At 57.7% G+C, this 22,384-nt stretch overlaps 2 protein-coding genes across 2 annotated transcripts in view; one reads left to right on the top strand and one right to left on the bottom strand.

Moving 5' to 3' along the window:
- Positions 1-1,485: 1,485 nt before the first annotated feature.
- DNAJC27 (DnaJ heat shock protein family (Hsp40) member C27) lies at positions 1,486-11,512 on the bottom strand. The gene is made up of 7 exons (XM_065631389.1): positions 11,294-11,512; positions 10,076-10,158; positions 9,520-9,589; positions 8,431-8,595; positions 7,175-7,297; positions 6,282-6,442; positions 1,486-3,799 (listed from the first exon to the last, which is right to left on the bottom strand). The coding sequence occupies exons 1-7, from the start codon at positions 11,378-11,380 to the stop codon at positions 3,667-3,669; spliced, it is 822 nt and encodes a 273-aa protein (XP_065487461.1). The 5' UTR covers positions 11,381-11,512; the 3' UTR covers positions 1,486-3,666.
- Positions 11,513-20,099: 8,587 nt separating this feature from the next.
- Positions 20,100-22,384, top strand: part of EFR3B (EFR3 homolog B) — a 40,513-nt gene continuing 38,228 nt past the window's right edge. Inside the window, exon 1 of the mRNA XM_065631572.1 lies at positions 20,100-20,169. Coding sequence (XP_065487644.1) covers positions 20,163-20,169 — 7 coding nt within the window. The 5' untranslated portion in view covers positions 20,100-20,162. The remainder of the gene's footprint in view (positions 20,170-22,384) is intronic.

Here is a 22,384-nt window from a genome sequence, read left to right as displayed (position 1 = left end):
CCTCATGTCCGTCTGTCCAACCCCTCCAGGGATGGCGACTCCAGCACTGCCCTGGGCAGCCTGTTCCAATGCCCCACAGCCCTTTGGGGAAGAAATTGTTCCCCAGATCCAACCTCAACCTCCCCTGGCACAACCTGAGGTCGTTTTCTCTGGTCCTGGCGCTTGTTCCTGGGGAGCAGAGCCCGACCCCCCCTGGCTCCAAGCTCCTTTCAGGCAGGTCAGAGATCAGAAGGTCTCCCCTCAGCTCCTGTTCTCCAGGCTATAATCACCCCCGTGCTGACTGATACCCCACTGAAACCTCTTCAGAAAGTTCCCCCCTCCTCTTCCTCATGTTTCAGCCATCACCTGTTCCCCTGGATCTGGAAAACCAGCTGTGGTTCCAAGTGAAAACCACGTTGGGCCCCATGGAGCTGCTGCACGGCCGGAGTCACTGTGCTCCCAGGTGTCCTCCAACGAGAGGCCATCGCGGCTGCATTGCCAGGGGAAGTAATTGCTTCTGTGTGGTAATTAATACCTAAATGGGTCTGAAGGCCGGCAAGGGGACCCAGCTCTGGTTTGTGAAGCCTCATCTAGGCAGAGGGTTTGTTCCCGGGCCCTGCGTGGATGTGCTAAAGGGTACAGGAGCCTGGAGCGGCAGCAAGGAGCAGATCGTGGCTCTTGGGCACGGGGCCAGAGCAGAAATCCTCGTGTCCTCCCCACCTGCCAGCTCTGCTGAGCACCAGGAGGCAGGTGGAGAGCAGGCAGAGCCTCTGGGCACCGCGAGGGAGGATTTTCATTCCCAGAGATCTTTAGAGGTGGCTCCTGGCTGTGTTGCTGGCTGTGGAATGGGAAGTCCCTTCGTTTGGGATTCAGATCCCGGAGGCTTTGTGGCAGGATGGACACTCCAGCAGCAGGACTTGCTCTTTGTGTGATGGAAGAGGACGTGGGACTCACAGCCTGGATGGTGGCTGGTGCTGGAGGGAGCCGATGGAGCCGGGATGGAGGAATCATCACACAACCAGGGCTGTCGGTGAGACGTGTGTGCACGGAGCTTTGCTGGGTAGTAAAACCCTGGCCCAGGTTGGCCAGAGAGGTGGTGGCTGAACCATCCCTGGAGACATCCCAGGCCAGGCTGGACGGGGCTCTGAGCAACCTGAGCTGGTGCAGACGTCCCTGCTCATGGCAGGGGGGGCACTGGATGAGCTTTGGAGGTCCCTTCAACCCAAACCATCCTGTGATTCGATGATTCTTCCCCTCTGCATCCCCTGCCCAGCACCAGGCCCCACTGCAGCTCAGTGAATCCCACCTCACATCCCTCTGGGACTGTTCCCTTGATCCCTGATCCAGCTCCCGCTCCTGCAGAGTTGATTCACAACCTCCATCATCACCCTCAAGGGCAGCTCTTCACCACCAGCCTCAGTCAGACCCAGCTCGGGAGAGAAAGGAGTCAAAGGGCAATTAAACATTAACAGCAAGCGGGAGGACGGCTCACAGGGCTTCCTTTGTTCCAAAGAGGGGTTTAATTTATAAAAATAACACAACTTAGAAGGTCACCGGCATCGCTAGACGTGACACGCACATGCAATTGTCTCTGAACATCCCATCAGCTCTGTAAACAGACAAAGAAACCCCGAGACCGGTGGCCAGAGTCACCTGAGGAGCAAAACAGGAGGGACCGTGTGCGGCACGAGGGGCCTGGAGAGCCCCTGAGCAGCAGGACCCGCGGAAGCCTCAAAACCACTCCAGGTACTGAGGTTTCGCCCTCCAAGTGAAGTGTACCGTTCAGCAACAAGGCTATTTACCCTCCTCAGAGGTAAAAAAAAAATACAGAGAAAGAGTTTTGAAACCAGGATTAAGTGCTTTCCTCTACCAGACAAGTGGGGAAGTTTCCAGTGAACTCCGCAACGTTATAAAATACGTGGAACAAGACCCTGTCAGTGTAAATTGCCACAGCCCGTCTGGCTGATCTCCCCCACCTGGAAGAGGAAAAATGGAGCTATTTTAAACATTAATATCTTGTGGAAACATCTCCCCTTGGTTATTTCTACACCAGAGGAGCAAAAAGTGCCTCCCAGCGGGATGGTTGTCTTCTTCCCAGTAACTCAGCACGAAAAACCAGAGCAAGAGCAAAGTGATGCTGGTTTTAAAGTCCTTTAACGTTTGCTGCCAAAAAGGAGGGGGGGTGTCTACTGTTGCTTTATGAAACATAAAAAGAGCTGCCTTGAAGTGAAAATAAATTAAAAAAAAATATTGCACTGACCATAGGAGAAAATGCTTTTAAACAGGGTACCTGTGCGGTGGGGTAAGGATTTTGTAGCTCGGCGTCCTGCCCTTCCCTGCCAAGCTCACAGCACAGCAAGGAGGTAAAACTGGGTGCTGACAAAACCACAGGAGCCCAAGGAACCTCCATTTTGGTCTCCCCTAAGAGCCTGGCAGACATCACAGCTCTGACCGCCTCAGGAACGCGACAGCCAGATCTTGAGCCTTGACAAGCACTTGTTGGTTTGAGCAGCAACGCTCCCCCTCTAAATCAAGACTGTTCAAAGAAAACGCCAGTTGTGACGAGGAGGGAGCAACACGCACCCACGTGCTGATCCCCAACCTGTAACGCAACCAGCAACGCAGGGTGATGAGAAGAGAGGGCTGGGGGAGAATGTGTCCTCTCCATCACTAGCCTCACCTGAGAGCATCACAGGGCCAAGCGAGTGGGGAGATCACAGGCACCCACGCAGCTCCGCGGGGTGGGTGGCACTCGGGGGACAAGGCTGGCCCAGGGGAGGGGGAGCAGAGCGCAGAGGCAGCCGCACTGGGGACCCAACTGCCTCCTCCTTGGGGCAGCACCCTCCTCCTGCCTGCAAACAGCCAGGGCCACCCGCAGCTGAGGACAGCCCCTTGCAGGGGCTGGTGGCACCTTCCTAGAGCTCGCCAGCACGGGGAGCGCATGGCTTGAGGGGCTCTTCTCGATGATGTGAGCTCGGGGAGATGGATGGAGGTGGCAGCAGGAGATTCTGCGCTGTGCCGAGGAGGTGGGTGCCCGTGGGAGAGCCCTGGTCCTGCCAAAGGGGCCGTTCTTGGCCACACGACAGCTCGGGGAGGAAAAGGACACACTAGGGGACAGTCTCTCCCTGCAGGACCAGAGAGGTTTCCTCAAGCAAACCCCCTTCTCCTCACCACAGCAGCGCTGGGTGTCTGCTGGAAGGAGCCAGGTTTGACCAAGGAGCTGAACGGCCCTGGCGCTTGGCAGTGCCCGTGCAGTTTTTTGGTATGGGCAGCTCTAGGATCACCCAGACGGACTGACAACCCCTTGCCCTCCCAGGCATCCTCCTCCCACCACACCAACGCTCTCAGGTCAGATTTTTCTCTGCCCTCGCTGCACCCACAGGTTAGAACCGCACATCCAAACCCCTCCCCGCTGCTGACACCCGGGAGGTGACACACGGCCGGGGAGGTGGGGACATCGCTGCTTCCTGCACTTAACGCCAGCCACAACCTGAGGCCACTGATGCAGGGAGGGCTCTGGGGTCCCTCTTCCCTCCTCAGCGCTGTCCCCTTCGCAAGCCACCACAGTTGGATGCAGGGAGCAAAGGTGTCCGTGTGAGGAGGAGAGCGGTGCCCCACAGTCGTGAGGCTGCCGGGGAGCTGGCTGGGAAGAGGGGAAAGTTTCCAGCTCCGAGTGGCTCTTGTTCCCTACTTGATGTTTTTGAGAAGCGCGGTCCGGGCGTTCACCACGGCTTTGAAGGCGTCCTCACTGCCGGGAGCCACACACTTGTCGGGGTGGAGCAGCACGGCCAGCTTGCGGTAGGCTTTGTTCACTTCGTCCCTAGGAGACATGACACAAGGAAAGAGGATGTTCTGTACTTAAGATGGGGACAGACTTTTGAGCAGGGCCTGTTGCGATAGGACAAGGGGTGATGGTTTTAAAATAAATGAAGGAGATTCAGGCCAGACATGAGGAAGAAATTGTTTGTGCTGAGGGTGGTGAGAGCCTGTCCCAGGTTGGCCAGAGAGGTGGTGGATGAACCATCCCTGGAGACATCCCAGGCCAGGCTGGATGGGGCTCTGAGCAACCTGAGCTGGTGCAGATGTCCCTGCTCATGGCAGGGGGGGCACTGGGGGAGCTGGGAAGGTCCCTTCAACCCAAACCATCCTGTGATTTGATGCAAACCAGCATTACCAGCTTCATTATCTCCTGCAACTGAGTAGTCCATGGGGTGTTACACATCTTGGCTCCCCAATGACCCACCTCTCCACTCAGCATTGAACACCTCCACTCCAAAATACGTGAAATATCTGTGCTATGGGGAAAGAGCCTGCTTTTCGGCAGCACACGGGCATTTCTGCTAACGCTCGTGTCACCGGTGCTAAGGCGAACGCAGCTCCTGAAAGCATTTCAGCAAGATCAGTGCAGGCGATCCACGCCGCGGGCACGAGAGCTCATCCACAGAAACCCTGAGCAGATGCCAGCAAGGTAGCCAGGACCAGGGATCCGGGTTCATCCCCTGCGTCTTTGGCATGTTGGCAAGAAGGAATGATGCCAAAGCAAATATAAGGAAGGAGGGAAAAACAGCAAACTCTTGAAAAATTTAGAGACTGGAAAACAAAAAGTGCCGCATCATCTGCTCTGGGTGAGAAGGGGTTGCTGAGGTTTCAGCCAAGCTTCCTGGGGTTTAAACCTTCTTCTTGGAGGTTTAACTCACTCTCACCAAAACACCAAGTCTCTGGAAGTGGCGTTGCTCTGACAGGTCCTAAACCATTCTGTGATTCTATGAGCAGTGGGGGAAAACCTCTCTCCTGGGGCAGATCTAGCCTCTCCCCACAGGATTGTGCCACCACGGACGTTCCCATCACAGACACGTGCCTGTGACATGTGCCTCGGTTGCTGAGACTCCGGCACCACGAAAGCAAAAAGCCGGGAGACAGCGTGGGGGCACACGCACCCTGACTCAGCTTCGCATCAAACCGCCTACGCGCTCTGGGCAAGGGCTTTGCAAATCACTTCAGCCCCTGAAGCCTCGGGTGTCTGGGCCAGGCAGACATCTCGACTCCGGCTGCAGGCTGTGCGGAGAGGGAGGCACCTCCGGAGGGAGGCGAGTCCGTCTGTCCTGGTGATCACAGCAAAACTGCCTTGTGGAGGTGCTGTGCCCTCCCCGTGGATGGGAAGGGGCTGGAGGAGGGGTTGGACTCGACACCTACATTTCAGAGAGCCAGCGAGAGGATGCGTGAGTCCTTAACAGCGTACAGTATCCAAAAATCCACCCTCCAGCCCCTCCGCGAGGAGTACACAAGGGTAGTCATAGCATGACAGAAACATTTTGGTTGGAAAAGCCCCTCAAGATCATAGAGTCCAACTGTTAATCGCACACTGGCACTACCCCATGTCCCTGAGAACCTCAACTCCGGTCTGTTCAACCCCTCCAGGGATGGTGACTCCAGCACTGCCCTGGGCAGCCTGTTCCAATGCCCCACAGCCCTTTGGGGAAGAAATTGTTCCCCACATCCAACCTCAACCTCCCCTGGCGCTTGTTCCTGGGGAGCAGAGCCCGACCCCCCCTGGCTCCAAGCTCCTTTCAGGCAGGTCAGAGATCAGAAGGTCTCCCCTCAGCTCCTGTTCTCCAGCTGAACCCCCAGCTCCCTCAGCCGCTCCCATCACACTTGTGCTCCAGCCCCTTCCCCAGCTCCGTTCCCTTCTCTCAACTCGCTCCAGCACCTCAAGGGCTTTCTTGTAGTCCTCATGTTTCAGAAAGAAAACAAGGCACAGCTCTAGGAGCTTCTTTTAGCTGCCTAATTCATACAGAACTGGGAGGTTTGATATCCAACCTCTTATACAGGCAATGACCAACTCCACCTGGCGAGGAAGACAAGAGAAAGCTTGTCTTGTGGAAATACTGTTTCCAGGGGGGAGAGCTGTAACATCAACCCCTTTTTGCTAACATGGGCAGCAGCCGCACAGCAGCCTAAAAAGCTTCTCCAGGAGTGGAGAGCAAGGAAAGTAAAGCTGGAGCTGCTCCGGACATGTCTGGAAAGTGAGTGGCCAGAGACAGCTCAGGCTGGAGGCAGGAGGCAGGGCAGGGCTGAAGCTCTTATGTTCATCATTCCCATCTCACCTCCAGCCTGGCTTCTCTGTTAAAAGGGGAAATTCACTGCTCAGGATTGAGGATTTATTTTGCATTGCCTCAATTCTGTGCCTAGCTGCTATATAAACCAAAGCGAAATTATCAGGTCGCTAAAAGATCACAGATGCCACCAGCCTCCTGGGTCAGAAAGATCAGGGACAGCCAGGAAAATGCTGAATTGTCCCTCACCTCGTGGCTCCAGGTTTGACCCCCAGCATGTCCCAGCTGTCCTTGCTGTTGCGGATCCTGCGGATGGCATCTGCCTGCTCTTTGGTGAAGCCCACCCCCGTGCTGGAAGGAGGACGTTTCCCACCGTTGTCACACAGGTCAATGATGGCGGAGTAGAAACTCTGAGGACATAAGGAGGAGTTAGCAGGAAAAATACGCCTTCAAACAGATTTCTGCTGGGTAATGACAAATTGTACTATGTAATTTTCGGGAAGCAAACCAAGTAATCAAAATCCAAGAAATAGCCGAAGAGTATAAAACACAATGAATTCAAAATGGAAAAAAATGTACACATGAAATAATTCTTTGCCATGAAATAAAATTGAGACAGGTTGCTCAGTAAAATACGTTCAAAGAACAGTCCCCAAAGGTGGTGACAGTACACGGCAGACCCCACTGCCCTCACTGACTGCGGGCGCCTCCTCCAAAGCACAGGGGAGCATTTGCACAAATGCTGAATGTTCACTCCCTGCTGCCTGGGATGCAGTGGGGCTGGGATACCCCAGTTTGGGGGGATCTGGTCCCTGCAAGGACCACACGACAAGCTGAGGAAAAGGTCAACCCCACATTTACCTCAAACCTACTTTAGCTCAGTGCTAGACCCAAAGAGGTGACACAGGCATCTCTGCTTTGTGTTCCCAGCAATGTAAAGTTCAGGCCAGCTCAGGACTGAGGGGACCAGTACAGACCCTGAAACAGCCACAGGTTTCTCAGGGTGGCATTTCACCGGGAAGACACCCCTGGGGCAGAGGGCCCATGGGTTTTGTGGGATCCAGGCAGTTCAGGGAGTATTCTGCCATGGAATCCTGGCTCGGTGTGGTGTCTGTACCCTCAGCACCTTCATTCCACCTCACCTGAAACATCTCGTTGATTCCTTCTCCTGTTTGTGCTGATGTCTCAAAGTACAGAAAGCCCCGGCTCTCTGCCCAGAGCCGCCCCTCACTTTCATCCACACTGCGGTGCTTGGTGCAGTCGACCTAGAGCGAGAAAAAATACAGAGATCAGAGCTCAGACAGGGGCTGCAGCAGCAGTGGGAAGAACACAGCTCCAAGGGTGATCGGTGATCTGGACGAGGGGATCGAGTGCACCCTCAGTGAGTTTGCAGGTGACACTAAACTGGGCGGGAGTGTTGATCTGCTGGAGGGTGGGAAGGCCATACAGAAGGATCTGGACCGGCTGGATTGATGGGCTGAGGCCAATTGTATGAGGTTCAACAAGGCCAAGTGCTGGGTCCTGCTCTTGGGTCACAACAACCCCAGGCAGCACTACAGGCTCAGGGAAGAGAGGCTGGAAAGTGCCCGACAGAAAAGAACCTGGGCGTGTTGGTGACACCAGCCAAGAGGCCACAGGATCCTGGCTGGTATCAGCACTGGTGTGGCCAGCAGGCCCAGGACAGTGACTGTCCCTGTGCTGCGCACTGGGGAGGCCAAACCTCCAATCCTGGGGGCAGTTCTGGGCCCCTCACACCAAGAAAGGCCTTGAGGTGCTGAAGCGAGTTGAGAGAAAGGAACGGAGCTGGGGAAGGGGCTGGAGCACAAGTGTGATGGGAGCGGCTGAGGGAGCTGGGGGTTCAGCTGGAGAACAGGAGCTGAGGGGAGACCTTCTGATCTCTGACCTGCCTGAAAGGAGCTTGGAGCCAGGGGGGGTCGGGCTCTGCTCCCCAGGAACAAGCGCCAGGACCAGAGGAAACAGCCTCAAGTTGCGCCAGGGGAGGTTGAGGTTGGATTTAGGAACAATTTCTTCCCCAAAGGGCTGTGGGGCATTGGAACAGGCTGCCCAGGCCAGTGCTGGAGTCGCCATCCCTGGAGGGGTTGGACAGACGGAGATGAGGTTCTCAGGGACATGGGGCAGTGCTGGGGTTGGGGTAACGGTTGGACTCTATGATCTTGAGGGGCTTTTCCAACCAAGATGATTCTGTGATTCAATGAAATGCAGCTTCCATTGCTCCTCACACACAGATCTGGCTCTTAGAAACTCTTCCCTACAACTTAACAACATTTCCCTTGCTGCAGCTGGAGCTCAAGAGCTTGGGCACAAGCTGGGACCACAAGGATCCCCAAGAGCTGGAGATGAGGATGTGACCGCAGCCCAGCTCCCCACCACAGCCCACCTTGTTTGCACAGACAACGAAGACGATGTTCTCCATATTCCCGTGAGGGCCCAGCTCCTGCTTCATCTCTGCCAGCCACACGTCCAGGGCATCGAAAGATTCCTTTTGTCCCACGTCGTAAACCAGGATGACTCCCTGTGTGTCCTTGTAAAACTCGTTCCTCACCTGCGGGGACAAAGACAGGGCGCTGACACCAGTGACAGGCAGGCTGAGAGCACATCGCCCGGAAAATTTCGGAGATCACCATTCACCTGGCACCTACTTGGTTCTGGAGTAAAAAATCTCATCTCCACACAAACAGAAGATCACAGGAAAAGGACGGGTGGGGGAAAGCAAATAATAACCTGACCACGCTGCCCCCAGGCCCATTGCAGGAGTGTGATCAGCCCATGAAAGGCTCATCACACGCAGAAAGAAGCACAGAAGCACAAACGTGTCACCAACTCCTGGGAGGACTGGAAGGTCTGGGAGTCGACCAAGAGACTCATTTGCACGTGTGTTTGTGTGTGGACCTGTGCACGAGTCAGAGCAAGGACTGGGGGCAGTCACCCCAGGGACTGTGATGTCTAACCGTGGCTCTTGGAGGGATCGGCAGGATGTCTGTCTGTCTGTGCAGGTGTGTGTCAGGGGGTCTGGAACAGCAGCTGGAGCGGGGCTGTAGCCTCTGGGGCTTGTACAGAATCATAGAATAGAATCACAGGATGGTTCGGGTTGAAGGGACCTTCCCAGCTGCCCCAGTGCCCCCCTGCCATGAGCAGGGACATCTGCACCAGCTCAGGTTGCTCAGAGCCCCGTCCAGCCTGGCCTGGGATGTCTCCAGGGGTGGTTCATCCACCACCGCTCTGGCCAACCTGGGACAGGCTCTCACCACCCTCAACACAAACAATTTCTTTCTCATGTCTGGCCTGAATCTCTCCTCTTCCAGTGCTGCCCTGCATTAGGTGTCCGTGGCAGGAAAGAGGGAGGTGTGCTGTAGCAGAGGAAGCTCCCAAGAAACGTATTTTCAAGTTTCCCACCCCCAGACAGATTTCAGGCAGATCTCAGGAAAGCTGACACATGTCAAACACTTCTGAGATGGGTCTGCCTTACCTCATAGAAGAACGGGTGCCCCGCCATGTCAAAGATGTTCACCTTGATCTCTCGGTCTCTGACCTGCACTCTGAAAGAGAGGAGAGAAATGCTTGTGAAGGCTCCAGCTCAGCCCTCGCATGGGCTGTGTCACCACTAAAGAGCTGGGTGACTGGGGACAGGAAAATCCATACAAAGTTCTGAGTGCTGTGATTTAATGGCCAGAAAGTCACAGAACAGTTTGTGTTGAATGGCCTTCTCAGCCCCCCCAGTGCTACCCCTGCCATGAGCAGGGACATCTGCACCAGCTCAGGTTGCTCAGAGCCCCGTCCAGCCTGGGATGTCTCCAGGGATGGTTCAGCCACCACCTCTCTGGCCAACCTGGGCCAGGCTCTCACCACCCTCAGCACAAATAATTTCTTCCTCATGTCTGGCCTGAATCTCCCTCTTTTAGTTTAAAACCATCACTCCTTGTCTTATCACTACAGGCCCTGGCAGACCCACTCCTGCTGTTTACGACCGTGTGGTTCATCCCGCTCTCCAGGCATTTGCAACTCCTCACCGCAAAGGTACTTACTTTGTGACACCGTAGTCGATACCAATGGTCGCCAGGTATTTGGGAACAAACCGCTTCTCACAATAGCGCTTTATAATGCAGCTCTGGAAGAAGGGAAAGGGGAGTTTCAGCAGTATGGCACCACCCACCGTAATAGTCACATTAACACAGAATTCACCAACAGCCCCAGTCAGCTGGATGGCTGCTAAGACATGAACTCTGCCCATAGTCCCTAAACTAACTAATTAACCCACAACCAAAGCACCAACCTCTACCAGGAGTAACTTTTTTTCTGCAAAAGAAAGAAAAGTGCAAGATTGCAGCCCCTGAGAGTCAATTATTCCTTACCTGTTTGGAGACAGTAGTGCCACAAACATCCAATTTATTTCCCTACAGAAAACATCCAGCTGGAGGAGCTGTTTATTCAGGATCCTGGGGACAGTCAGCTCCCCCAAAACCACAAAAGAAACATTTCAGCAGCATAAGAAGCACATTCAGGGTCACAGTGGGTCCCTCCAGCCCCAGTTTTGGCCCTGACTGGCAGAGATACTGTTTAAGGAGAGCAGAGGAGTCGGCTGCAGAGATAAATGCCATAAGGATAAATGTCGCCTGCCATCTATTTGCCCACTCTGTCCTGCAAGATCCTTCTGGATTTTCTTACTGCCAAGTGAGGCATTTGTCTGCCCCCGGGGAGTCCTCGTGCTGTCGGCAGTTTAACAGGATTAGATTTATTCTGCAAACAAAAAAGGGAAGTTCCTCATAACAGAACCTGGTTGGGAGAAGAAATAACATACCATAGAAGAGAATGGTAATTCAGCACAGGAGGAGGAACAGGAGCTGCTGAGGAAACTCCAACTAAAGCCAGACTGGGAGGGGTGATCTGGAGAGACCGATTGCGGCCTTTCTGCCATTAAAAGGGGCCAAGAAGAAATACGGGGACAGACAGAGGACCCCTCCGCCGCCGCCATGACACCCGCACCCCCGTAGGCCCCGCCCCCTTCGACGCAGCCAATAAACGCCGGCATTACGGCGCGCGGCCCCGCCCCCAAGCTGTCAATCCTCCACTCGCCCCAACCACCCGCCTCGCACCACACGGCACGACCTGCCCCTGATTGGCTCCCGCCAGCCGGCACAGCCACCAATCCGCGGCCTCTCTAGCAGGGCAGACGCCTGCACCCGGCTCCCCATTGGATAGCTGGCCTGCCCGCCACTGCGCGCCCGCCAATGGCAGCGCCTCACCTTGCCCACCTCCGCGTTGCCCATGGAGATGACTTTAATCCGCAGCGACTTGCGCGTTTCCTTCCGCTTCGGCGGATTCGCCTCCATGGCGGCCCGGGGCGGAGCGGGCCGAGCCGGGGCGGCGCCGGCCCGTCTCGGTTGAGGCGGCGGAAAGACGGAGGGAGCGACGGAGCGCGGCGGGCCCGGGGCCGCCTCACCGCGCTGCGGCTCCCGCTCGCGCGAGACTTCACCCCCCGCGCCCGTCAGCAGCCCGAAGTTCTCGCGAGATTGGGTGAGAGCGTTGGCGCGCTCCGCTCTGCCGGGGGCCGCTGCCGTCCAGCAGGGGGCGGCAGTGAGGTGCGGTAGGGCCGTAGCCAAGGGACACGGGACCGCGGTTCGCGTCCCCTCGCCGCCAAGTGGAGCGGGGACGGGGTGGCACCTCCGCCAGGCCTTCCCCTCCTCCCCCGCCCTGTCCCGGCACCTCCAGGGGCTGGAAAACAGCAGCACGTAGTGTCACGTTTTGCTGGGTGCTCCCTGGGAGGGGCTGCGTGGCCCTGGAGAGCTCCAGGGCTTAGGTCGGTGCAAAAGTAATCGCGGTTTTTGCATCATTGGAATTTCCCGTTTGATACTGGAATACATTCCTAAATAAAGGTGGTTATGTCATGCATAATTTTAATGAGCTTTTCTCGCTTTATGTTTTTTTCACTACCGACTTATTACCCGCTGTTTATTTTATATTTCTTTTAGACTATGGAAATGATGTTAGGCAAAAAGCAAATCCGAGCGATTTTCTTATTCGAGGCCAAAATGGGTCGTAAAGCAGCGGAGACAACTCGCAGCATCAACAACGCGTTTGGCCCAGGAACTGCTGACGAACGTACAGTGCAGTGGTGGCTCGAGAAGTTTCACCAAGGAGACAAGAGCCTTGAAGGGGAGCATGGTGGCCACCATGGGAAGGTGACAACGACCCATTGAGAGCATCCATCGAAGCTGATCCTCTTACAGCTACACGAGAAGCTGCTGAAGACTCAACGTCGACCATCCTATTGTCGTTTGGCATTTGAAGCAAATCGGAAAGGTGAAGAAGCTCAGTAAGTGGGTGCCTCATGAGCTGACCGAAAATCAAAGAAATCATCGTTTTGAAGCGTTGTCTTCTCTTATTCTATGCAACAATGAACCATTTCTGGATTGGATTGTGACGTGCAATGAAAAGTGGATTTTATAAATCAACCAGCGACGACCGGCTCAGTGGTTGGGCCAAGAAGAACCTCCAAAGCACTTCCCAAAGCCAAACTTGCACCAACAAAAGGTCACGGTTTGATGCTCTGCTCCCGATCTGATCCACTGCAGCTTTCTGAATCCCAGCAAAACGGCCACATCTGAGCAGTCTGCTCGGCAAATCGGTGGGATGCACCAGAACCGCAATGCCCGCAGCAGCATCGGTCACCAGAAAGGGCCCAATTCTTCTCCACGACGACGCCCGACCGCACGTCGCACGACAAACGCTGCAAAAGTTGAACGAATTTGGCTACGAAGTTTTGCCTCGTCCGCCACATTCACCTGACCTCTCGCCAAGCGACCGCCACTTCTTCAAGCATCTCGACAACTTTTTGCAGGGAAAACGCTTCCACAACCAGCAGGATGCAGAAAATGCTTTCAAAGTGTTTGTTGAATCCCCAAGCATGGATTTTTATGCTACAGGAATAAACAAACTTATTTCTCATTGGCAAAAATGTGTCGATTGTAATGGTTCTGATTTTGATTAATGAAGATGCGTTTGAGCCTGGTTATAATGATTTAAAATTAATGATCTGAAACTGCAGTTACTTTTGCACCAACCTAATAAGGCAAAGCGATTGGCCAGCAGGTTTTGGGGGGATCCTGCCCCTCTGCTCCACTCCAGTGAGACCCCTCTGCAGTGCTGGTCCAGCTCTGGGGTCCTCAGCACAGGACACACATGGACCTGCTGGAGAGGGGCCAGAGCAGCCCCAGAAATGACCCGAGGCTGGAACAGCTCTGCTGGGAGGACAGGCTGAGAGAGCTGGGGGGTTCAGCTGGAGAACAGAAGCTTCGGGGAGACCTTAGTGCGGCCTTTCCAGACTTAAAAGGGGCCCATAAGAAAGATGGGGACAGACTTTTGAGCAGAGCCAGTTGCAATAGGATGAGAGGTGATGGTTTTAAACTAAAGGAGGGAGATTCAGGCCAGACATGAGGAAAAAATTGTTTCTAATGAAGGGTGGTGAGAGCCTGTCCCAGGTTGGCCAGAGAGGTGGTGGCTGAACCATCCCTGGAGACATCCCAGGCCAGGCTGGACGGGGCTCTGAGCAACCTGAGCTGGTGCAGATGTCCCTGCTCGTGGCAGGGGGGCACTGGATGGGCTTTGAAGGTCCCTTCCCACCCAAACCATCCTATGATTCAATGATTCTATGATCTCCTTCCCCAACATGACCTGCTGCATGGCCATAGTGGGGTGTTTGCCCCTGTCAAGGCAACACACTCTTGCTTCATCTGGGTCCCTGCAGGAATTAATTAGGCCAGGATGGGAATGTCCCAGTTGGTGGGATGCAGCTCACAGCCTTCTGGGCGGGTTAGATAGAAAATATTGGTTTCATCTTGGTTAGGAGTTGCGGGGGTTGACATTGAATCAGTTCTTAGTGGAGGAAACAGGATCTCCTCAAGGATGGACCACTCATAAAACAAGTTCTTGAGGGGAGGATGTTGCTGAGGCAGGTGGCCTTAGGTGACACCAGAGCTGGCACTGTCCCCATGGCTCCCCAGGACACAGCCCATGGGGTCTGAGTAGAGGGACCCACCCCTGTGTGGGGCAGGGTCAACCACGGGGACCCTGGTTGTAAATGATGTCCTTGTTTGCTCCTTGCAGGCCAGCAAGATCCCGTCAAGAAGAGGAACTTTTCCATCATGCTGCGGAGACGAGGTACGAGGAGGGGACACATGGGTTTTGAGGTCTCCTTCCCGGGGGGGGTCACAGCCACCTCTGGGCGAGGAGATCCCCAGGCAGGACCCACAGGGTTTGAGCATCTCTGGGGACTTGATAGAGACGGATGTGGGATGGGGTGTCCTTGGCTGAGATGTTCAGAGCTGAGGGATCCTGTGACCCCCCACCATGTCCTGCTGGGACCGTGTGTCTGGCTGGCGAGGGGCCCAGTTTGGAAGGGGGGGGTGGCAGAAGTGGGTGCTGCGGGTGCGGTGGGTGTCACCGGTGTGTCCCCAAATTGGGGATGCTGGCGGTTGTGTCCTCAATATCTCTCGTGGCTTGCTCCAGACTGGCAACAAGAAGCTGCATTTTGACAGGTCTGTTATGGGCTGTTTGGGATCTTCTGCCTCATTATCTGGTCTCATAAATCTTTGCCTAAATAGTCCTGCCATTATCCGTCCCTCCGGGTGGTTTATGATGCCAGCTCTGCTCTTCATCTTCATGTCACCTTATCTTTAGCTCTGTTCTTCTTTGTTATCTTGGGTTTGTTCTCCGTCTTCCCGCTCTCTGGCCTCTTGATGAAACCAGGCACATGTCTCTGTGCCAATTTATGCTGATTCCTTTAACCCTTGCTCCGCTGGTCCTGTGCATCTGTGTACAAACACTCCTGGTCTTAGGGGTGTTATTGTTTCTTACAAATCTGTCTGGCAGCTGAATTCAGCCCTTCCTGCTTGAGATGCTGCTGGGGACACCTCTGGGCAGCCCCCCACCTTGGCCCAGGGCACCGTCCCCCTTCTCAAGCCAGGAGGGATCCCACCTGCTCAGCAACAGCGTGAAAATGGGCTTGTAATTCCCACTGCCATGCAGGAGACCCGTGCTGTCCTGCCCCCATCCCAGCTGCGTGGAAGAGAAGAGGTTGGGGTTTTTTTTTGGGGGGAATTTCATCCTGGGCCAAGTGTCTCCTTTAGTTTGTTTGGAAAAAAGGAGAAAGAAAGAAGGTAGTGGTTTGTTTGGGTGTTGTTGGTTTTTTTTTTTCTCTTAGTTTTGGTACCAGATATAAAGCCTTCTGTGGGGTTTTCTCTGGGTTGGGAGGTACAAAACCCCTCTGTGCCTGGAGAGGAGGATGAGGGAAACAGCATCGTGCCAACTTCTCCACCGAGTTTGGGCAGCGTAAGGGCTCACAGCAGCCCTGCCGACTTATCCGTTCGGGATACGGCAACAGACACCAGCCCAGCAGCCTTAAGGATAAACAATTTATCTCTATCCCCTGAGTGTCCCTGTGGCCTGCACAGCTTCGCTGGGCTTGGGGAAAGAGCCGGTGGTGTTTGGGCGTGAGAGGCAGAGCGTGCCTCAGTTTCCCCACCCAGGAGCCAGGGTGTTGGTGAGGTGGTGCAGGGCACCGCGCTGTCCCCAGACTTCGTGTTGGGACAGAATAACTGGGAATGTCTAGAGGGGCTGGGGATGGTCCTGTAGCCATCTCACACCAGTGCTCCCAGCAGAGACCCCCACGGGTGCTCCCCTCGCAGCTGGAGGGAGGGCAGCGCTCGGCTTTTTGGCAAAGATCCCGCTCCGTTGGCTGTGAGCGCTCCATGTGTGGGCAGCATCACCCTGCACTGTGACGGTGTCTCCCCTGTCCCTCCTGTGCCACGCGTGTGCAAGAATCGGACCCTCGCGCAAAAAGCGATGCGGGGATGTGTGAGAGGTGGCACATCGCACGTGGGAACCATCGGGGCACGGGAAGAGCCCGTCCTTGGGTGTCGTGCGAGTGACGTGGCGGGTGTTGGTGCCAGAATGGGTGCGGGTGTGCGAGAACCGGTGCAAACGCCCCGAGGCCAAGTGCTGGTGTGTGGGAACAGCCATGGGGGTCTGGACCGGGGGTCTGGCTCTGCCCTGGGTACGTGATGGCCAGGAAAGGATCTGTGGCTCAGCGCCGGAGACCCCGCTGTGGTTACTGCAGCAGCTCCGTGGCCATGGAAACAGCTGCGGGAGAGAGGGGGGATGCGGGGAAGGGGGATGGGGAGAAGGATGCAAGGCAGACCTTGAGGTGCTGGAGCGAGTTGGGAGATGGGAACGGAGCTGGGGAAGGGGCTGGAGCACAAGGGTGATGGGAGCGGCTGAGGGAGCTGGGGGTTCAGCTGGAGAACAGGAGCTGAGGGGAGACCTTCTGATCTCTGACCTGCCTGAAAGGAGCTTGGAGCCAGGGGGGTCGGGCTCTGCTCCCCAGGAACAAGCGCCAGGACCAGAGGAAACGGCCTCAAGTTGCGCCAGGGGAGGTTGAGGTTGGATGTGGGGAACAATTTCTTCCCCAAAGGGCTGTGGGGCATTGGAACAGGCTGCCCAGGGCAGTGGTGGAGTCACCATCCCTGGAGGGGTTGGACAGACGGAGATGAGGTTCTCAGGGACATGGGGCAGTGCTGGGGTTGGGGTAACGGTTGGACTCAACGATCTCGAGGGGCTTTTCCAACCAAGATGATTCTGTGATTCAATGAAATGCAGCTTCCAGTGCTCCTCACACACAGATCTGGCTCTTAGAAACTCTTCCCTACAACTTAACAACATTTCCCTTGCTGCAGCTGGAGCTCAAGAGCTTGGGCACAAGCTGGGACCACAAGGATCCCCGAGGGCTGGAGATGAGGACGTGACCGCAGCCCAGCTCCCCACCACAGCCCACCTTGTTTGGGGTAACGGTTGGAATCCGTGATCTTGAGGGCTTTTTCCAACCAAAATGATCCTCCGGTTCTATGAATCTATGATTCTATGCCGATCTCTGCACAGCGTTTCTGAGCCCCAGGCAGGTCCACGGCCACGTGTCCCGAGAGCATCCCTTGCCCCGAGTGATTTGGCGTCCCGCCCTTTATCTGCTGGAGAGGTAAGGGGACTGTGCTGCGCCCAAGACACACGCTTGTGTCCCTCTAGGCAAGGCTGGAGCACGTTGGGGTCCCCGTTGTGACAAGGACAGGTGGGGGCTGAGGAGCAGTGCTGGCAGCAGGCACGGTTTGATTCTTCTCAGCCCTTGTCTTGCCCCCCACCCCCAACCTCCATGGATCCAACCTGGCCTTGGGCAGGGGTTGTAGAATCACAGAAGGGTTTGGGTTGAAGGGGACCTTCAAAGCTCATCCAGTGCCACCCCTGCCGTGAGCAGGGACACCTGCACCCAGAGCAGCTTGCTCAGGTTGCTCGTGTCCATCCCGAGGGCAGAGATTCTGCCGGTCTTTTCCAGTGGCAATGACTTTCGAGGGGTTTGAACCAGCCCTATGTGTTTTGGGTGTGGACTGGGGGGGACTCGAGGCTTGTGGGGACTTGTTTCCTTGGCCGCCGTGTCCCTTGGCTGGTGGCCTCGCAAATCCCCATGAGCAAAGGGACGAGGGTTCCCGGGCTGGGGGGATTGGCCACGTCTGCTTCAGGCTCTTCCTTCATCATCAGGTTTTACTCTGAGGCTTTTTAATTCACAATAAAAAGGACTTTGTGCCTGATTCTGGGGCTGGGCCTGACCAGGGACACTCAGGAGCTCTGTCCCTTGGCCTGTCCCTGCTGCCGTGTCCCCCGGCAAAACCCTCCGGTCCCCTGGGAACGCGGCAATTCGTGTGGCTGCTCCATCACCCGGGGAACTGGCAACACAGACGAACTCCCGAAATGTTTTAATTAAAACATAATTTCCCTGTGAGGAGGATCATGAGGCACCAGCTATTGCCTAATTAGATGATCCAACCCGGGGGGCTTTGCAGCAAAAAGCTCAGGGAGGGGGAGATTTGCGGCAGCCCGGTGCCAGCACCTCCTGTGCCCCCTGTCCCTCCTCAGCCCTGTCACCTCCAGCCTTGTCCTTGTCCCCAAATGGGGGGTCACTTGTGCTCGTGACAGGGTCTGGCACGGGGAGGGCTCGGGCTCACATGTTGTGGCTGTGGCACAAGAGGCTCTGGCAAAAAGGGAGCTGGGAAAATAGGCAGAATGGGTCCAAACGGTGGGGAAAACGTAAATGTAAAGGAGAAAAGGTGGTGCTGTGCCGTGCCGTGCCGTGCCGGGCGTTGCTGCGTAGTCCTCTGCAGTGCCACGCTGTGTTGTGCCGTGCAGTGTCGTGGTGCGCGGGCCGTCCCTGCCTCAGTTTCCCCTTTGGCGTTGCTGTATCGCTTCAGTGCTGCTAAGGCACCTCGGGGAGGTATTTTCCTTATTCCTCACCCCCTCCAAATGCTCTCAGCCCCTTCCCTGCCATCCCTGTCTCTCCAGGGCAGTCTGAGCCTCCCCGTCTCACTCTCCAGAACTTTCTAGAAGCAGCTGAGCTGACCTGGGCCTCTGCAGCATCCGTATTTCGGGAGCCCGGCGCAGCTCCCACTTGGCCAGGCTGGCAGCGGCCGGTGCGGGGAAAGGCCACGGTTGCCACTCGGGTGGCCACAGATGCCAGGGCGGGTGCTCCGTGGGGCTGGCAGCGGGATGGGGGGAGCACACACAGGGTCTCCCCGGCATGGGGAAAGTGGGGGGATTTAACACCCCCGAGTGCTTATTTTCAGGATGAGCGATGCAAAGGGTGACCAAGCTCTGGAAGGAAACCTCTCTGCTGGGGTTCGGGGTCCCCAAATGGGGCTCGGGGCCGGCTGACCTGCTGGGGAAGGATGCTCAGGGGCTCACCGGTGTGTTTGGGGGGCGCGGGGGGGTCCTGGCTCGCTGGCACAGCCCAAATGTGCAGGGTAGAGCTGCTGCCACTGGGGCTTGTGCTGCCAGGTGTGGGGTGAAGCCCCAGGGTGCAGTTTGGGGGTGCTGTGGGGTGTGCAGAGTGGATAAAGAGAGGGGTGGGTGCTGTGGGGTGCACAGGGTGGGTGCTATGGGGTGCAGCGGGGGGTGGGTGCCGTGGGGTGCAGGGGTTGGGTGCTGTGGGGTGCACAGGGTGGGTGCTGTGGGGTGCAGGGGTTGGGTGCTGTGGGCTTGCAGGTGGTGGGTGCTGTGGGGTGCACAGGGTGGGTGCCGTGGGGTGCAGGGGTTGGGTGCTGTGGGGTGCACAGGGTGGGTGCTGTGGGGTGCAGGGGTTGGGTGCTGTGGGCTTGCAGGTGGTGGGTGCTGTGGGGTGCACAGGGTGGGTGCTGTGGGGTGCAGGGGTTGGGTGTTGTGGGGTGCACAGGGTGGGTGCTGTGGGGTGCAGGGGTTGGGTGCTGTGGGCTTGCAGGTGGTGGGTGCTGTGGGGTGCAGGGGGGGGTGGGTGCCGTGGGGTGCAGGGGGGGGTGGGTGCCGTGGGGTGCAGGAGGTGGGTGCTGTGGGGGGTGGGTACTGTGGTGTGCAGGTGGATGGGTGCATGGGGTGCAGGGGGGGTGGGTGCTGTGGGGTGCAGGGGGGGTGGGTACTGTGGGGTTCAGGGGGTGGGTGCCGTGAGTGCAGGCGGTGGGTGCTGTGGGGGGTGGGTGTCCTGGGGTGCAGAGGGGTGGGTGCATGGGGTGCAGGGGGGTGGGTGCTGTGGGGTGCAGGTGGATGGGTGCATGGGGTGCAGGGGGGTGGGTGCTGTGGGGTGCAGGTGGGTGGGTGCATGGGGTGCAGGGGGGGTGGGTACTGTGGGGTGCAGGGGGGTGGGTGCATGGGGTGCAGGGGGGGTGGGTACTGTGGGGTGCAGGGGGGGTGGGTGCCGGGGGGTTGGTGCCGGGGGGGTGGGTGCCGTGCGGTGCGGCGTGGGGCGGGGGGGCTGCACCGTGCTGGATGCCGCGCTGCTCCCGGCTGTGGGGCAGCGGGTCCCGGGTCCTCAGTTCCCCCCGAACCGTCCCGGGGGGGCCGGGCGGGGCGCTGCGGCCGCGCGGGCGGGAGGAGCCGCGGCCGCGGTGCCGCCCCCGGTGCCGCCCCCGGTGCCGCCCCCGGTGCCGCCCCCCGGTGCCGCCCCCCGGTGCCGCCCCCGGTGCCGCTCGGGGAGGGGGCAGAGCCGGGGCGGGCAGCGTCGCCTGCAGCCGCACCGAGCCGGGCCGGGCCACGCCGGGCGGCAGCGCCATGTACGGTGAGTGCCCGCGGGGCCGAGCCCGCTGTCGGTACCGGTACCGGTACCGGTGCCCGTGTTGGTTCGGGGTCGTGCGCGCCCCCCGCTCCCGCTTCCCGGGGACTTGGGGCTGCATCCCCCGGGGCCTGGTTAGTGGGAACCTCGGTGTTTGTAGGGCGGTGCACCGCACAGTTACTGGGGGGTATCCCCGCTTTGGGGTGGGGGGGACCTCCGTCCTATGAAGAGCTGTGCACCCCCCATTTGCAGGGGGGTTACCTCGCGTTGCGGGTGGGGGGACCTTGGTATTGTGCAGGGCAGCACACCCTCTAAGTTACTGGGGGGGGGGGTCACCCCCTCCTTGGGTTTTTGGGGGACCTCGGTCCTTTATAGAGCTGTGCATCTCTCTGGTTACTGGGGTGACCCCTCTTTGGGTATGGGGGGATCAACATCATTTGGGAGGGACTTTGGTTATTTACAGGGCTGTGCGTCCCCCTAGTTACTGGGGGTGACCCCTCTTTGGGTTTGGGAGGGAACATTTGTCCTATATAGAGCTGTGCATCTCCGTGGTTACTGGGGATGTCACCCCCTCTTTGGGTTTTGGGGAGACCTTGCTCATTTACAAGGCTGTGCATCCCCCCCAGTTTCTGGAGGGTGCCCCCTCTTTGGGGCTGGGACACACGCCATGGTCCTATGAAGAGACATTGCCCCCTCCCTGGGGGACCATGGGCCGTTAACCGTCCCCCCCGAGCTGGGGTTCCTGGGGTCACCTGCTCCCCAGGGCAGGGGGGACCTTGCTCCTCTATAGGACCAGTGCCCCCCGTACTGGTGGGGGCTCACCCAGTCCTTGGGGTGGGGAAGCTTTGGGAGCTATATAGGGCTCTTCAGCTCCACCTGGTTATTTGGGGGAAAAGTGTCACCCCCCCATCAGATCAGGGGGGATCTTAGTCCTATATGCAACCACCCCCCCGCCATACCGGGGAGCTGCCTGGTCCTTGGCGTGGGGCAGCCCCACATAGGCTGGTGCACCCCGGGGTGTTTGGGGGATTGCCGTTCCCCCCCCCTCCGTTGACCCCCCCGTTGTCACCCCTCTGTGCAGGGTGGACATATGGGGTCCCACATCCCCGGCGGGGTGATGCCGTGTGCGTAATGGGGAGCAGCTGGTGGAGCAGCTGGTGCCCCCCCCGGGGCAGCGGGCCATGCTAAGCCGCTGGGAGCTTTTGGGAAGGGGTGGGGGGTGGCCGGGTGGCTCTTAAATCCTCACCAGCCGCCGCCCGAGCATCCTTCCCTGTGCTGTCAGCGCAGGGCCAGCACCACGGAGGAGGGACCCGCCGACCGCTGCCCTTCCTGGGGGGGTCCCAGCCCCCCCCGAGGGCTGCGGGGTTGTTTTGGGGCTCTCGGTTGAGCCCCCTCTCTGCGAGGAGCTGCGGTGCCGGGGGTGAGTGATTTTGGCAGGGTGAGGTGGGTGGGCAGGGTGCTGGACCCCCAACAGGTGATGGGGTGCTTGTTTTGGGGTACAATGGGGTGCATACGTGGGGAGGTCCTGAGATGTGTCGGGATGCAGCACGTGCCTCCTGCGGGAAGGGAGGGGAGCTGGGGGGCTTGGGGAGGGGGTGTTACCCACGGGGGGGTATCCGAGGCAGGACACACCGTTCCGTTCCTCTCCTCCCGGTGCTGACTCCTCCGTGGCCTCCGTTGAGTCATTCAGGTCTCCCAGCTGGTATTTTTCCACCCGCTAAACGAGGGGGATGCTTCCCTCCCCTCCTTGGCTCGGTGACGATGCTTCGTGTCCCCGGGGACGCGGTCCCTCTGCAGCCCCCCCCATGCCAGGGTTCCCTCGCCCGCTCCCACCGCAGGACCCGTCTGTCTGGCGTGGGATGGCAGCGATGCTCGCGTTGCAGGACACACATCCCCGATGCCCAAATCCTCCCGACAGTGCCCAGTTCCCCCCTCGCTCAGGGCTTTTGCATCCGTGTTGGTGTTTGGGCTGAATTTTGGGGTTTTTTTTGGCAATTTGTGCCGCTGGCAAGCAGGGAGCTGTTGTCGCCATCCGAGCAATTTGCAGCACCCTGGAGCATTTAATAATCCTCTGCTGGGGAGCTGCAGGGGACCCCAAACCCTCTGCAAACCTGGGGGAGAGCTGAGTACCCAAAACCCCCACCAGCCCCCCCGATGTCACTTTAACAACCTGTCCCGAGGGGTGTGACGTGCTCTGGTTGTCCCCTGGATCCCGAATGGC

This window comes from Caloenas nicobarica, chromosome 3 (assembly GCF_036013445.1).
Source record: "Caloenas nicobarica isolate bCalNic1 chromosome 3, bCalNic1.hap1, whole genome shotgun sequence".
Taxonomy (NCBI): Eukaryota; Metazoa; Chordata; class Aves; order Columbiformes; family Columbidae; genus Caloenas; species Caloenas nicobarica.
The sequence above is the reverse complement of the archived record's forward strand: the minus strand, read 5'-3'. Positions and strand labels throughout refer to the sequence as shown.